At 50.4% G+C, this 16,892-nt stretch overlaps 1 protein-coding gene across 1 annotated transcript; it reads left to right on the top strand.

The window, feature by feature from the left end:
* Nucleotides 1-13,333: 13,333 nt before the first annotated feature.
* On the top strand, nt 13,334-15,145 carry LOC119963022 (extracellular superoxide dismutase [Cu-Zn]-like). Its single transcript, XM_038791480.1, has one exon. The coding sequence runs from the start codon at nt 13,554-13,556 to the stop codon at nt 14,295-14,297; it is 744 nt and encodes a 247-aa protein (XP_038647408.1). The 5' UTR covers nt 13,334-13,553; the 3' UTR covers nt 14,298-15,145.
* Nucleotides 15,146-16,892: the final 1,747 nt, after the last annotated feature.

Raw genomic sequence — 16,892 nt, 5'->3', positions numbered from 1 at the left:
TGGCCGCTCCCTCCTACGAGGTATACCACGAGTCCGGTGGTGGCGGCTACCCTCAAGATTTGGGGGCAGTGGAGGCGACATAGGGGAGAAGTGGGGGGCTCAATGGAGGCTCCGTTAAGGGGGAACCATAGGTTCGTCCCGGGGAACATTGATGGGGGATTTCAGGGTTGGCACAGAGCGGGCATCAGACAGCTGAGGGACCTGTTTATTGATGGGAGGTTTGCGAGCCTGGGGGAGTTGGAGGAGAAATTTGGGCTCCCCCCGGGGAACATGTTCAGGTATCTGCAGGTAAAGGCATTTGCTAGGCGGCAGGTGGAGGGATTCCCTTCGCTTCCCGCGAGGGGGGTGAGCGACAGGGTGCTTTCAGGGGTCGGGGAGGGGAAGATATCCGATATCTACAAGGTTATGCAGGAGGCGGAGGAGGCGTCAGTAGAGGAGCTGAAAGCTAAGTGGGAGGGGGAACTGGGGGAACAGATCGAAGACGGGACATGGGCTGATGCTCTGGAGAGGGTTAATTCTTCCTCCTCGTGTGCGCGGCTTAGCCTCATCCAATTCAAGGTGCTGCATAGGGCCCACATGACTGGGACGAGGATGAGTACGTTCTTTGGGGGTGAGGACAGGTGTGTCAGGTGCTCGGGGAGTCCAGCGAACCATGCCCATATGTTCTGGGCATGCCCGGCACTGGAGGAGTTCTGGAAGGGGGTGGCGAGGACGGTGTCGAGGGTGGTGGGATCCAGGGTCAAGCCAGGATGGGGACTCGCGATTTTTGGGGTTGGGGTGGAGCCGGGAGTGCAGGAGGCGAAAGAGGCTGGTGTGCTGGCCTTTGCGTCCCTAGTAGCCCGGCGAAGGATCTTGCTACAATGGAAGGATGCGAGGCCCCCAAGCGTGGAGACCTGGATCAATGACATGGCTGGTTTCATTAAGCTAGAGAAGGTCAAATTCGCCCTGAGAGGGTCGGTACAAGGGTTCTTTAGGCGGTGGCAGCCTTTTCTCGACTTTCTGGCTCAACGGTAGGGTACAGGGACAGTAGCAGCAGCAACCCGGGGGGGGGGGGGGGGGGGGGGGGGGGGAGGGGGGGGGGGGGCGACATTGACTATGTTTGTTTATTTAATTTTAATATATTTTTAAGTTCTTTTGTTGTTCATTGGGGTTGGGGGGTGGGGGGGATGTGATACATGCGCCGATACGGTCTGGGGGTGTCACAGTTATTATGGGTTATTTTGTTGCATTTCATTGTTTGTCATGTTTTATATTTTCTGTAAAAAATTCCAATAAAAATTATATTAAAAAAAAAATATATGTATTTGGTTGGCTTTCAGTGACGGTGATGTGCTGAGCAGCCATACATCAGGTGACTCTCCTCCAGGCCAGAACCAAAAAGGCTTTCGTTGAATTTTGCCCGAAAATTCGAAGATAAATTTACCTCAATGGCAAGAAGAGGATAAATTTACCTCAATGGCAAGAAGAGAATAACCACAAACGAATGCCAGCAAACAGGGGCTCAAGGACCAAAGAGATGGCAGAGGCGGTGGAAAGGGCCACGAGCAGCAGGTGGACGAGGTGGTGGACCACGAGGCGACGGAGCCCCGGCCACCCAGGAGAGATAGACCAATGACCCGAGCATCAGCTTCCCTTCCCCCCCCCCCCCCCCCCCCACACCACCACCACCACCTGGAGACAGACAGAAGACCTTTTTTATGAAGGAGCTGACTACGATGAAAAAGGTGATTAGGATAGAAATACAGGTGGCGGTCAATTTGGCGGTGGCTAAGGCGATAGCCACCATGCAAAAGGACATAGATGGACTGGGGGAGAAAGTGGAGACACAGGAGAAGACAATCCTCGACCTGGAGAAGGCTTTGACGGACCAGAGCGACAGAACGTCGCCCTGGAAGCAGAACTGAAAAGGTTGGTGGAGCCCTAAGGGAACTTAAAGGGGAAAGTTGAGGACCAAGGAAGCAGGTTCAGATGACAAAATAGTGAATTGTGGGCCTGCCGGAAGACATCAAGGACAAAGATCCGAAGGGCTATGTTGCCCAAATGCTGGGTAACCTAATCGGGAGAAACAGCTTCCCCGATCCTCCAGAGCTCGACGGAGCGCACAGGTCGCTCAGGCCGAGACCCAAAGCCGGGGAGCAGCCGAGGGCGATTGGCGCAAAGCTTCACCGATATCAGGATCTTTGACAGGATCCTGCGGTGGGCACATCAGATGAAAGCAAATACCCGGGAAGGATACAGAATTAGAATTTATCAAGACATTGGGGCCAATCTGGCAAAACACAGGACCGAATTCAACCAGGTGAAATCGGCCCTGCACAAGAGCAGGGTGCGATTCAGTATGCTGTTCCCGGCCAGGCTCTGGGTCACACACTAGAATAAAGAACATTACTTCAACACCCCAGCGGAAGTGAATGAATTTGTGCGAACCAACAGCCTGGTCAAGGGCAGGCAAGGCAACGATGAGGGCTGATCAGAGAAGGATTGCGAAAGAATCAAAGGCTCATTGGACAGAGAGCATGTTTGTGCAGGACTGTGCTGCCTTGCTCTGATCAAAAAGAAAAGACTGGGTCACAGAAAGAAGTGAGGACAGGGGAGGGTTTAAACAGGGAGAACGGCCAGTCAGTGGTCATAAGTAAGGGGTAAGAAAGGGCTGGGTGGGACAGACGTACCATTCATGCTACGGGACAAGGGTTGGGGGAATAGCCATATTGATTAGCAAGAGGACAATGCTCACAGCGACAAGGACGGTCAAGGATCCAGGGGGACAGTACGTCATGGGCAGCGGTGACCTAGACGGGGCACCAGTAGTTTTGGTAACCATGTACGCGCCCAACTGGGACGACATAGATTTCATAAAAAAGACCATGGCGGAAATCCCCAACATTGACACGCACCGACTGATCAACGACATATGGGGAAGAGGGCTGACGCCCTGGCCTTTGCTTCCTTAATTGCACGCCGGAGAATCCTGCTCAACTGGCGATCAGCAGCAACTCCCACAGCTGCAGACTGGCTGGCAAGTCTGTTGGAATTTCTCCACCTGGAGACGATTAAATACACCATCAGAGGGTCAGACAAGAGTTTCCACAAAGCATGTGGGGGCCATTCATCTGCCTGTTCCGCGATCTGTTTCAGGCCAATAGTGACAAGGAAGTGAAGGGGGGAGGGGGAAGAGGGAGAGAGGAAAAACAAAGGAGGACACACATAAGGGAAAGAAGCAGAGGGTGAAAGAGAGAGAAGGGAACCCAAGGGAATCACATTAAAAAATGGGGAAAAGGGAGGAGGGGAGGGGCCATGTAGCCCCCCACCTACCCTGATGACAGCAACTAGAAAACGCATCGGAAAGAAGCGGAATGTAGTATGTGACGCCCATGGCAGAAGTCAACACTAAGAGGGAAACTAAGCTACCAACAGAGGAAAGGCGGGGTGGGGGGAGAGGGAGGAGAGTGAGGGGGGTTAAGTGAGGGGAGGGGGGAAGGCAGACTGGGGGGGGGGGGGTACAACATGTAAAAATCGCTGTAAATAAGAAATGGCTTTATTTGTAAATACTAGGTGTTAATCTGTGAAAACTGGAAAATACCGATAATATTTTATAAAGATAAATATCTATATATTTGGTACAGTAAGGGTTACATGGTGCCCATGACTGCTGCAATAGTGTTTTTGACAATCCCAGTTTGCAAGACAGCGAGGCCTTTTGAGAGCCAGCGATGCAATTAAGGCATTGTAAAGGCTTGCGCTAATGGAGTTTGTTGGGATTAAGAGGGTTCCGTTTGGAGTAGTTCATTAGAGGCAATGGCCGGGATTCTCCGATATCGCGGCAATGACCCGACGCTGGCGTCAAAAGCGACACAATCCATTCTGGCGCCGGGCCGACCGAAAGTTGAGGAATTCTCTGCCCCGGAAGGGGCTAGCACCGGCGTCACACCAAACGCGACGGCGCAACCCAGAATGGCGTCACAGACACGTGCGGCGTAATTGAAGCCGCACGGTGTCGCTCTTCAAAAGACGCCACCGGCGGAGAGACAGCAACTCGGGAAGATGGCCGCCCACCGAGCAGCACTGAGATTCCAGGAGCGGGCCATCGAGACGCTCCTTGGAGGGAGGCCCTGTACCCAGAACACAGCCGCAGGGTCGCAGCAAACACCAGCTGCAGTCTGTGGAGGGAGGTGGCAGAGGCCGTGGCCGTAACAGCCAGAACAGGCAGCCAGTGCCACAAGAAGGTCAATGACCTAGCCAGGGTGAGTACCCCCCCTGTTCCCATTGCACCAAACCCACCAACCCCCCACACATGTGGCACCGGTCAACCCCAACCGCTCACGCATGTGGCACCACCCACCGCAGGATGGGCGGGACAGCCCTAGCTGAGACCGACATGGATGTACCCACCCATGCAGGCTGCATTGGCAGGATGGGGTATGAACCTATGCCAACATACAACCGCTGGTCTGCAAGTATATGTCCGCCTGACACTGTTGCTCTTTATCTCTGTCACGCCCCCCCCCCCCCCCCACCAGGAAAAGCGCACCCATAACAACCGGGAGCGTGACAGGACCGGAGGGGGTCCAACTGAATTGCGCCCCCTCACCTTTCATGAAGAGAGGGCCCTGGACCTTGCAGGCGGATCCGAGGACCGGGAGGTTGCGGGTGCAGAGATTGGGGGCGCAGCGCCAAGTGAGACTCCCACTGTCTGATCCCCCTCCTCTGATCCCCCTCATCCCATCCCCCGTCCCCATTACCCTCACCCCATCCACTCTCCCCCCAATCCCCCCTCCCCAATCCTCCATTCCCCTTCCCCCAGTCTGCGTGTCTAACCATGCATGCTGTATTGTGTATTGCAGGATCACACATGGATCCACCCGTCCCTGCGGATACCGACCGCCTCCAGGATGTGCCAAGGCCCCCACAAGCCAGGGATAGACCCGGACCATTAGGCGTACTCCGCCCACATCCACCCAGGACACCAAGACACAGGACACAGCCATTCAGGACATTGAGACACAGGACACATCCACCCAGGACACGCAAAGACAGGGGACGGAAGGACAAGGCACACCACCCCAGGGGAGCCCAGACTTTGGGTCCGATGAGGACCTCGTCATAACGCCACTGCTATCTCCTACTCCCTCCACCATCGCAAAGATACCTCAGTTGGCCACTTTAGCGATGAGGCTTCTGGTACACCCACTGGTGCGCTCCACACAGACGTCCACGTACAGCAGGTGGAGGTAGGAGCAACCGAGGGGCCGGTCGGTCAGAGGGCAGGCCAGCCGCAGCAACCAGCTGCTGTCAAAAATGGGTCCTGGGTTCCTGGAGTTCCCACACCCACCCATAGACCCAATGCAGTCAGGGACCCTGGGACAAGTGGAGGGCACCTGGACCTGGCGAAGGTTCGGAGAATCCCGGCCTATGTGTTTCAGCTTGGTAAGGTGATGTAACTAATGGGAGGTGCTGGAGTACCAGGCATGTTGCGTGAAAGCAGACATTTCAGTTGGGAGTTGGAAGAGAAACCAGAACACAATTTCTCAAGATCTAGAGATCCTGCATTGTTCTGACAGCATCAAGTCTTTTCTTCAAAGCAGTCAAAAGATCCCTCTTTCTCAAAGTGGAGTATGCAACAACTCTGTACAGCAAGTATTGCTGAATGCTAACTAAAAGTGGATTGGGATCTGAGATGGTTTTGTTGTTTAAGTAGATGTAAAGATAGCAGTTAAGGGTTATTGTGTCACTGTATTGATTACCATTGTTTAACCGCTCAATCCCAGCTCGCTACCACCTCCGAAACCCCGCATCTAACCTCCCCAACACAAACCGGTGGTTACCACAAATTGGAGTCCATACTGACACTCCCTCCACTCCCATATGCTTCCACCACTGTCCCCATACCCTCAAAGCTGCTACCACCACCAAGCTTGTGGAATATTGAGCCGGTGAGAGCGGCAGAGGTGCTGTTACCAGTAACCCCAAGCTTGTGCCTTTACATGATGCTGCCTCTACCAGCCCCCACACCGGCCCCTCCCCCACTACCAACTTCCTAATCCTGGCTCTATTTGCCACCCAATAATAGTTCCTATAATTTGGTAGACTCAACTCCCACCACTTCGGCTCCGCTCCAACAGCACCTTCTTTACTGGCGGGGTTTTACCCGACCATACAAACCCACCACATTGACCCTCTTAAAAAGGGCTTTTGGAATAAAAATAGGGAAACACTGGAATATGAACAAAAATCTCGGGAGAACCGTCATCTTTATGGTCTGTACCCTCCCCGCCAGTGACAACAGGAGCATGTCCCACCTTCAAACGTCCTCCTTCATCCGCTCCACTAACCGGGCCAAATTTAATTTATGTAGCTGCTCGAATCCCCACGCCACCTGGATTCCCAAGTATTGAAAACACCCTCCCACCACCTTGAACGGCAAATCGCTGGCTTTTAAAGCAGACCAAGGCAGGCCAGCAGCACGGTTCAATTCCCGTACCAGCCTCCCCGAACAGGTGCCGGAATGTGGCGACTAGGGGCTTTTCACAGTAACGTCATAGGGGTTGGTTTAGCTCACTGGGCTAAATCACTGGTTTTTAAAGCAGACCAAGCAGGCCAGCAGCACGGTTCGATTCGCGTACCAGCCTCCCCGGACAGGCGCCGGAATGTGGCGACTAGGGGCTTTTCACAGTAACTTCGTTTGAAGCCTACTCGTGACAATAAGCGATTTTCATTTCATTGAAGCCTACTCATGACAATAAGCAATTTTCATTTCATTCCCCCAATCTCCTCTCTGCCCCCTGCCTGAGTTTGGGGTCCCATGTGAGTTTGGGGTACTTCGGACTGCATTGTGTAATGAGGCAGAAGTGCCCGCTCTCCCCATTGCTCTTTGCTGTGATGAAAGAACTGCTGCCTATAGTGCTTAGGGCGCCGAGGGAGTGGAGAGGGATTGAGTTGAGGTGGGGGAGGTTGTTGAGCACAGGGTATCATTGTATGCAGATGACCTACTACTGTATATTTCAGACCTGGTGGGTATTATCGGAGGCATCATGGGAGAATTTAGTTGCTTCTCGGGATACAAATTGAATATAGGAAAAAGTGAGGTGTTCACAATTAAGACTAGAGGGCAGGAAAGGAGACTCAGGAAGTTGCCATTTAGGATGGTGGGGGCAAGTTTTAGATATTTGGGCATCCAGGTGATGTGGAGCTGGGCGCAGTTGCACAGGCTGAACCTGGCTCGGCTTGTGGAGCAGATGAAAGCAGACTTTAAGAGGTGGGATGTACAACCGCTGTCGCTGGCAGGGTGGCTGCAGACAGTAAAAATGACAGTGCTGCCAAGGTGTCTGTTTGCGTTTCAGATCCTCCCAAATTTCATCCCCTGGACATTTTTTAGGAAGGTTGATGGGCTGATCTCCGGATTTGTGTGTGCGGGGAAGACCTCATGGGTTCGGTGGGCTTTCTTGGAGTGTGGGGTGGGGGGGGGGGGGGGGGAGACGAATTACTACTGGGTGGTGAATATTGCTATGGTTAAGAAATGGGCCTTGGGGGAGGGGTCGGTGTGGGGACGGATGGAGGCGGCATCATGCAGCGATAAGTGTTTAAGGCCTTTTTGTTGGTGCCTTTACTGTTGCCGCTGGCCAGGAATTCTGTGAGCCCAGTGGTGGTGTCGGCCCGAAGGGTGTGTGGGCAGCGGCGGCACATCTGAGGCTGGAGGGTACCTCGGTGTGGGCGCCTATTTGTGATAACCATAGGTTTGCACTGATGGGGCTGGATGCGAGATTTCAGAGGTGGCGGCAAGCGTGGATTGAGCGCTTTGGCGATCTGTTCACAGCGGAGAAATTTGTGGAGTTGGAGGATCTGGAGGAAGTATATGAGTTGCCCAGGGGGAATGGCGTTAGGTACACCTGCGGGGTCGGAACTTTGTAAGAAGAGGGATGCTGTTCTTTCCTGGGCTGCCGCCCCTGGGGTTGCAAGACAAGGCACTGTTGAAGGATACAATAGGGGAGGTGAAAGTGTCATATGTCTGTAAGGAGTTGATGGAGTGGGAGGGAGCCATGGTGGGGGATAGTAAGCGTAAGTGAGAGGAAGAGCTGGGAGGGTCAAGACATGGACGGAGGCCTTGTGGAGGGTAAACGCGTCCTCGTCATGTGTTCGGCTAAGCCTCATCCAGGAAGATGGGATGTGAGGAGGGGTTGGCGTCAGAGGAGCAGAGGGGAGTGGGGGTTGTTTGTTGAATTGTTTTGTTCTTCAGATTCTGTTTGTATATATGAAAAGGCCTTGAATAAAAATATTTTTAAAAATACTTAATCCATTCAAGACAGCACAGGTACAAACAGATGGATGATGCCCACAAACAAAAAAAAAGAACTCCTTGACAGATTGAAGGGCAAGCTGAAGGCTAGGAAGCAGCTGGCATGGGACCTTCATCCAGCAGGAGGTATCAGTGATGGTTACACGGAAAAGAAAGCTAGTCTGGAAAGGCAGATTTGGAAGAAAGCTGAGATCCAGCATCAGCGTGCATATGAACTTCAGCATACCAGCAATCATCTGCATGAGCTCGAAGAAGAACGACAGTACCTACATCAAGGAGAGAGTTATTCATAAGGCAGCAGGCTGTAGTGAAAGAAATGGCAGGAACTGTGGAGCTCCAAGAGCAGTCAAATTCCTCTCATAATGGTAACACAGGAAGTGATGACGCTAGGATCTGGTCAGGAGGGACAGATGAAGCACTAATGCTGTCTCACCATTTCACAGAGAGCATCGTCCGTGATGGAATACGGGATCTGGCGGCTGAAGAGCTGGTACAAATGTGGCCAGAATAGTCAGCCAATTTTCAACATGCAATGACTGGTGTTTGACACTGTCCAAATGCACCAGCTGTAAACAATTATTTTTGGCTATCCTCAAGACAGCAAAGGAAACAGGAAACAAAACAGTTGATAAATGTGAAGAATTGATGATGAATGCTGCAACCTTGATCAGCAAACTGTCTTATGATCAAGTAGAAAACTCATGTGGTCAAGCCAGACAACTGCATATAACTGAATTATTGATGAAGTTTGTTGTGTAAAAGTATGGAGATTATCACTGAGACCACTTTTATACCTGACAATATCAGGGCTATTTGGATCGAACTAGTGCAAAAGGTTTATCCGAAAGAAAATGTGATTGCTGATGCCCTATCATGACTGTGACATGGGAAAAGACTATAATGGACTATATTCATGTGATGTTTGCATGTTTAAATTTTTTTTTAAAAGATGTCATATAGAATGTAAATTGTATCTAATCTTAAGAAATGTTTAAATTTGGCAAGGGTTCATAAAGAGTTCTGAACGAACTTCACTAACAGCAGAAAAATTGGTTTCTAAATGCAAGTTTCACTTTTGCCTACCTGTGGAAGTGGAATGAGAGCTGTATGTTCCTTTGAAGTGCTATTTAATGGGAACTCATGTGTTGGGGTTAAGAAACTACATGTAACCTGTTATTGTTAGGGATGTAGTTTAAAAGCTTAAATATTGTTTTTCTTTTTAATAAAGATTATTTATAAAATGACCAAGCCTTACTTCTTTTCTTAAATAAATTTAGAGTACCCAATTCATTTTTTCCAATTAAGAGGAAATTTAGTATGGCCAATCCACCTAGCCTGCACATCTTTGGGTTGTGGGAGCGAAACCCACGCAAACACGGGGAGAATGTGCAAACTCCACACGGACAGTGACCCAGAGCCGGGAACGAACCTGGGACCTTGGCGCCGTGAGGCAACAGGGCTAACCCACTGCACCACCATGCTGCCCACCAAGCCTTATTTCATATGTTATCACTACTGGAACAAATCCATCTTTCCGCACCGGCGTACAACTTAAAAATGTTGTGGCTCTGGTCCAGTATCTTAGCCACTGTTGAGATCTGACCGAGCATCCATAACACAAGAGAATGTTACTGGTTATGGTTTCTCTGTAGTTGGAAGGAAATGTGCATTTGTTTCTGTTGGATTGAAAACCTCTGGTGTTTGGGAGCCATAAAGCAGAGGTTGTTGCAAAGGTGGACTGACAGAAGATGAATTGCACCCTTTCACCAATAGGAGGAGTGAATTTGGACCATCTCCAAAAATGGAAAGAGGAATGGGAGACTATAAATGGATATAAATTGATAAATCGTAATTTATGTTGGCATAGTGTTACCATGGCTTCCGTCATATAGTTCAGCATCACATCAAAAGACGAAGAGAGACATTATCTGTGCCGACAACACCAAGAGTTCCTGTGACCTTGAGAGATGAAAAACTTCTACGTTCTCTTCACTGCTGCTTGTTAAGTCTCTGTGAAATCTTGTTTTTTTTATTCAATTTTTCCAATAAAGGAGCAATTTAGTGCAGCCAATCCACCTACCCTGCCTATCTTTGGGTTGTGGGGTGAGACCCATGCAGACACGGAGAGAATGTGCAACTCCACATGGGCAGTGACCTGGGGCCGGGATCAAGCCCACATCCTTGGCATCGTAAGGCAGCAGTGCGAATCACTGCGCCACCATGCTGCTCTATGTCAAATCTTGTTTATAATATATACAAATTATTTGTACCTTGCAGGTCAAGCAAAACTGAGGACCCCAGTGTTAGGAATTTAAAATTCGGACCTTGAGGTTTTTTTTATTTCAAAGAATTTTACCTCAACCTTACATTTGGACTCCACAAAACTACTTAGCGTTACTGATGCTGTAGGATTTAGTGTCTCAAGATTTTTCCTCTCCTCACAAATGTACCATTTGGAGGCTGGCTAGATTGCCCAAACCTGCAGTGTTCTGAAGCGGGAGAGCTGCCTTGCGAGTGCATTTTCTTCTCAAATGTCACCAGCCAAATATTAATGAATTCTTCCACAACTCTATGGAGCCGATCAGCTGGCTGATCAAAGTCTTCACTGTGGGAAAATCTACTTCAAAAAATGCTGTGTTCTTATAAGTCCTTATAAGCTTACTTGCTATATAAACATCAAGGCACCAATTACCCAGAAGGGATTGGTTTTTCGTAGGTTTATTTATTAAGGGTAAGGCAGAGGATAGGAGTCTTACATTGTTGCAGAAACATATCTGAGCTGTGGTCTGCTCATTGCATAGAGAGAGTGAGACTGAGACCGAATCACATTTCCCTTCTAATGATGTATGTAGAATAGAACAGTACAGCACAGAACAGGTCCTTCGGCCCTCGATGTTGTGCCGAGCAATGATCACCCTACTTAAACCCACGTAACCCGTATCCCAACAATCCCCCTATTAACCTTACACTACGGGCAATTTAGCATGGCCAATCCACCTAACCCGCACATCTTTGGACTGTGGGAGGAAACCGGAGCACCCGGAGGAAACCCACGCACACACAGGGAGGACGTGCAGACTCCACACAGACAGTGACCCAGCCGGGAATCGAACCTGGGACCCTGGAGCTGTGAAGCATTGATGCTAACCACCATGCTACCGTGAGGCCCCAATGTAGATCCTTAAAGGTAGACCACAAAAGAGAATGGAACTTATTCATATAAGGAAAGCAATAATCTTTCAAAGATCATTCAAAACCAATTAATACGTTTGTAGAGATCTAATAAAAAAAACTTTGAAACCCACCACACTTCAGTTCCCCTTCTCCATGCTTTCTCTTCTCAATGTTAACAAACCGCAAGAAACCTCCAGTGAGAGGAATCTCACTTGTCCCTCCAGAGTGATGCTGAAGCACTTCATCACCACGGCTGCCAAACTCCAGTCCTCCACCACAATACTCCAGGGCCTCTCCTGATTGCTGCTAAACCGCAAGCTCCTCGCTATAAATGACTATATATGGCATATCGGCTTGCAGTGTACCCTCAACTTTAAAAAAAAGTGATGCAAAAATTAAATACTTAGCTGAAGGAATATCTTTTATATATAAATATTCATACGTGGGTCACTATTTATTCCAAGACTTTCAAAAGGCCGGTGCAGACTTGATGGGCCAAATGGCCTCCTTCTGCACTGTAAATTCTATGATTCTAAGATGCACTGAAAGCAATCTAAAAGCATCTGAGAAAATCCATTCTAAAAGTGCCGACGTTTATTTGCAGTACCTCCTTAGCCTGCAGATGACACTGTGACGGCAGTTTCTTATGTTAAACGTTCTTAACAAAAGACTGGCTCCTGTGTGCAAATTTAATTCGGTATTATCTCCGAGTAAATCGGAGCTATTAAGCGTTGAAAAGAAACGAAGAGCAGCAAAATCTATTTCAGATATTTCTAACTTGGGGGATTTATTTTTTAAAAGTCATTGCTTTGAAAATTCTAAGTTAAAATACGACTCTAGCGACCCTTGCACGACCCAATCATCGACCTCCGGCTGATATTCATCCTCAATAATTCCTTCCTCTAAACCCACAGCATTTCCTTGATGCCCTTGACACGCATTATTCTGATCATTTCTGGATGAAAACGTATGCAATAAATATACAAAAATGCATTTTAAAAGCCTATTCATACCAATACATATGTAACACATTTGGGTCTCCTGCTGCTGCAGTTGATGAAGATGGTGCGATGTTCGAAGACAGGCGCTGTCACGTTTGTAGGGACGTGGAGACGACAGCATGCTGCTGTGAGATTGATATCTCCCAACATGGGATTTGCAGCAAGAGTGAAGAGGGAACAGGCGATTTACAAAATCAGAGTTAACCTTCTCAGGCTTCTTCAGAACGTTCTGACGAAGAGTCACTTTGGACTGAAATGTTAGCTCTGTCTCTGCCCCCTCAGATGCTGCCAGATCGGCTGAGTTTATCCAGCACTTTCTGTTTTTTAATTTCATTTTTCCGGTGTCCGCGCTATTTTGCTTTTACAAACACAGAATCAGACTCGTTCTGCTGCGCCAACCAATGGGCCAAGAGTAAAGGGTCCAAACTTATTCCGGCACCATAATCAACACAGACCACAATACCCATCTCAGTTGATAATTTAACCTGTATATTATTTTGCTGTTTGAGCTCCTTTGAAATTCGGGGGTTGTGATGATTTAATCTGGATTGGTGAGACTTGTGCCCGCCTGATCGGCCATCAGGACGGAGAATAGAGAATGAAAGGACACCTTGTTTTGTGTTTGTGGGGTGCACACGAATCCTCTAATATGATCGCACGTCTCCATAAAAGACGCCTTAATTTGGATCTACGCTTCACTGCTTAAACCTTTTTAAATCCATTTTTTCTTGAATAAAGGGTGGAGTATTTGTGCATTTCTAAAGGAGTCGCCATGTTTGTGGCTCCTCGCTGGCTGGTCGCTTCCACCCTTTGGCAAACCTCGTGTCAGGCGATTATCTATCGTGCGGGTTTCGCCACGTTTACATGGATCATGTGTGCATCTTGTGGGTTAGCTTTAATTTACCGCCCAGCAACAGCAGTGTTACAGAGGCTCAGACTGGGACACAGCGAGGGCGGGCTGCTCCAGCCCTGGGGTGTGTTGTGAAATTGCCTGCATTCTCTCTCTCTCTGGCTCTGTCACTTGGCCAGCAAAGTGCAGTATTTATTGGCGGGGTTGGGCTGGGCTGAGGACACTGCAGGCAGCAGCAATGGCCTCAGACACTGACTGCCAGCCCAGCCCCGGGACACTCGGAAGCCTGACTGCCAGTGGGATTGGCGGCATTTACAGCTCGGCGCTGCAACTGTTGCTGATGACTGGGATCCTTGCACTCCAGGTGCCTCAGGCCGTGGGCCAGTACGAAAGCAAGATCATTGGCGGGGTGTCCGACCGTTTCAAGGCGATGTTGCTCAAGATGAGGTCCTTGCCCCCCTGCGGGTCCAGCCAGGAGCGCTTCGCCGTGTGCCGCATGCAGCCCAGCGCGGATCTGGCCGCCGGCCTGCCCTCTGTACGCGGCACCGTCCTCTTCCGGCAGAGCAGCTCGGCCGACAAGCTGCAGGCGTACTTCCACCTGAGCGGCTTCCCGCGAGACGCCGAGCAGCCCCGCAGAGCCATCCACGTGCATCAGTTCGGCAAACTGAGCGGCGGCTGCTCCTCGACCGGACCCCATTACAACCCCCGCAACGTGAACCACCCGCACCACCCCGGGGACTTCAACAACTTCCAGGTGCGGCAAGGCACCATCGTGCAGCACTTGCGGGACCTGCGCGCCGAGCTATACGGAGCGGAAAGCATCGTGGGCCGCGGGCTGGTCATCCACGAGCACGAGGATGACCTGGGACGCGGCGGCAACCCGGGCAGTCTGCAGAGTGGCAACTCCGGGCGCAGGCTGGCCTGCTGCATCATCACACTCACCAATGGCCGCCTGTGGAAGGAAACCGTGCCCGATGCCTGAAGAGGAGGAGGTGCTCCGCGTGACCCTGGCAGCCGGTCCTCTGCCCCCCACACCACCAGCATGGGCAGGGTGGAAGAGGAGTGTGCACAAACATGCCCAACTTCCACTGATATTTTGCTTGCCCCATGCTAATTTAATCAAATACAGTCTGCATCGTGCAGCCATTATTCTCCATTTAATCTTCCTGTCTGAATGATCGATTTCCATCCGGCATTACTAAATGTTATCTGCCCTGTACCGCGGGGGCGTTTTCGAGCCACCAAGTCAAGCCTTTGAACGACCTGATTTATCCAGTCACCATTATCCTTCATATGTCCAATTATCATTCATGGTCATTTCTGCTGCTCCGTTCGCTGTAAGATTGTCTGTTTAGTTCGTTTCAACTTTGAACCAGGGAGAATTCAGCGGAGAGCAGCTATGCAATGTGATGAGCTATCACTGAGTACATTCCCGGGTACATCCGAGCTTTGACAAAGAGTCAACCAGACTCGAAACATCAGCTTCGCTTCTCGCCCCACAGATTCTGTCAGGCCTGCTGAGATCGGCCAGCATTTTTTGTTTTTTGTCTTTGATTCAGTTTCCAAATTCCGCAGTAATTTGCTTTTATCTGAGTACATCTTACCGAGTGCCAGGACTGTCCACAATCAATTCGGCCGGTTGTAGTTACTGAATGTATCTGTCTCCAAGCCTGATTGACTGTTATTGTGCATCAAACAGTTTAATTCTAACGTGCATTTGCAAGAGCTCTTCACAGCCCTTTAATGATCAGAACATTTTCCGAAACGCTCTACTGACTTGTGCTGGAACAGGGATATGAAAATGTAAATAAATTCATCTTGTGCATTATTTTGAATGTTTCACTTCATTGCATAAAATCACTCAAAACTGAACAGGGTGCTCTGATTTATGCATATAATAGGAATAAACTTTTACTTTTATCACACTGAGTAATTTAAACTCTTTTACAGAGTATGTCTTTAGCAATAAGATTATTTGTAGAGCACATTTCTGAATCTATGAGATCTGGGAGAGGAGCTTGCTTTACCGATTGCTGTTTTTCAATGTATGGAATGATGGAATCTCTACGCAACTAAACTCGGCCAGTTCATATACTGCAGCGCTAGCGATACTCGATAAGATGTATGTAAGGCCCATTAACGAAGTTTACGCACGCATGTGTTCACGACTCGCCGCCAGCGGCCTACAGAATCACTCGCCGAATTTTTAAGAGAGCTCAATAATCTATCAAATGACTAACTATCAAGCGGTTACCGCGCGGCTGAACATAGAGAACTTTCTGTACGCAATGTTTTTGTAGCGGGCCTCAGGTCTAATTATGTGTGCCAACGACTGCTTGAAAAGGGGGCCCAAGACTTAGAAACAACTGCGGAAATTGCTACCGCGATGGAGGTCTCCTTCCGCTGCCTCACCTCGTTCCCTGCAGACCCCGCGACCCAATCATGGGCCCCCGACCGGCGACTCCCCCAGGCCTGTGCCACGCGGCCGCCCAGCCACCATGCTGCCCCAGCCAGCCACTATGCTGCTCCTGCCTGCCATTTCTGCGGTCAGAATCAGCAGCCGCGGCAGCACAGCCCGGCCCGCAACGCGACCTGCAGCAGCTGCGGGCGGAAAGGCCACTTCGCAAGAGTGTGCCTCGCAAAAAGGGCCCCAGCTTCCAACTCCCCAGCGGCACGAAGTAATCGCTCCCCAGGCCCGCGGGCCCCGAAACGCTGCGGCCTATGCCCCAATTCCGCCCCCTCCCGCCACGTGCGATCCATGGGGGCCGCCATCTTGGCAAACCTCCACCACGCGGCCGGCCACGTGCGACTCATGGGGGCCTCCATCTTGGACGCCATCTTCCTCGCCGCCCGCCACGTGCGATCCACGGGTCCAACCTGCATCTCCACGCTCTGACAACTCATCGGAAGAGTACGACCTCCCCGGGCGCTCGTCACGTGGCCCGCAACTCGGCGCAGTCACCCTGCATCCATCACGCCCGCAGCATCTGCGAAATTCGATGGCAGAGGTCCAAATCAACGGGTACAACACGCCATGCCTTTTCGACTCCGGGAGCACTGAGAGCTTCAGACACCTAGACCTGGTAAGACGCTGTTGGCCCCCCGTTCTCCCCGTGCAGCAAACTATCTTGCTCGCTTCAGGCTCCCATTCTGTCCAGATCCAGGGGCGCACCGCCGCGACATTCACAATCCGAGGCGCTAGTTACTCAAAATTTCAATTCCATGTTTTGCCCGACCTCTGCGCGCCACTCTTATTAGGCCTAGATTTTCAGTGTAACCTTAAGAGCCTCACCCTCAGATTCGGCGGGCCCCTGCCCCCACTCACTATTTGCAGCCTCGCTACGCTGCAAATCTCTCCCACTCCTCTCTTCGCCAAGCTCACAAAGGACTGTAAACCCGGAGTCACTCGCAGCAGGCAGTACAGCCTGCAGGATAGGGTATATATCAGATCAGAGGTCCGAAGGCTTCTCAGTGAGGGGATTATAGAGGCCAGCAATAGTCCCTGGAGAGGTTCCGGTGTGCAGCATGGAGTGAGTGAGCACACAGAGGCAGTTCCTGCCCAAGGTTACAGAAAATA

Source organism: Scyliorhinus canicula, chromosome 3 (assembly GCF_902713615.1).
Source record: "Scyliorhinus canicula chromosome 3, sScyCan1.1, whole genome shotgun sequence".
Lineage (NCBI taxonomy): Eukaryota > Metazoa > Chordata > Chondrichthyes > Carcharhiniformes > Scyliorhinidae > Scyliorhinus > Scyliorhinus canicula.
This window is presented reverse-complemented; position numbering and strand designations above follow the sequence as displayed.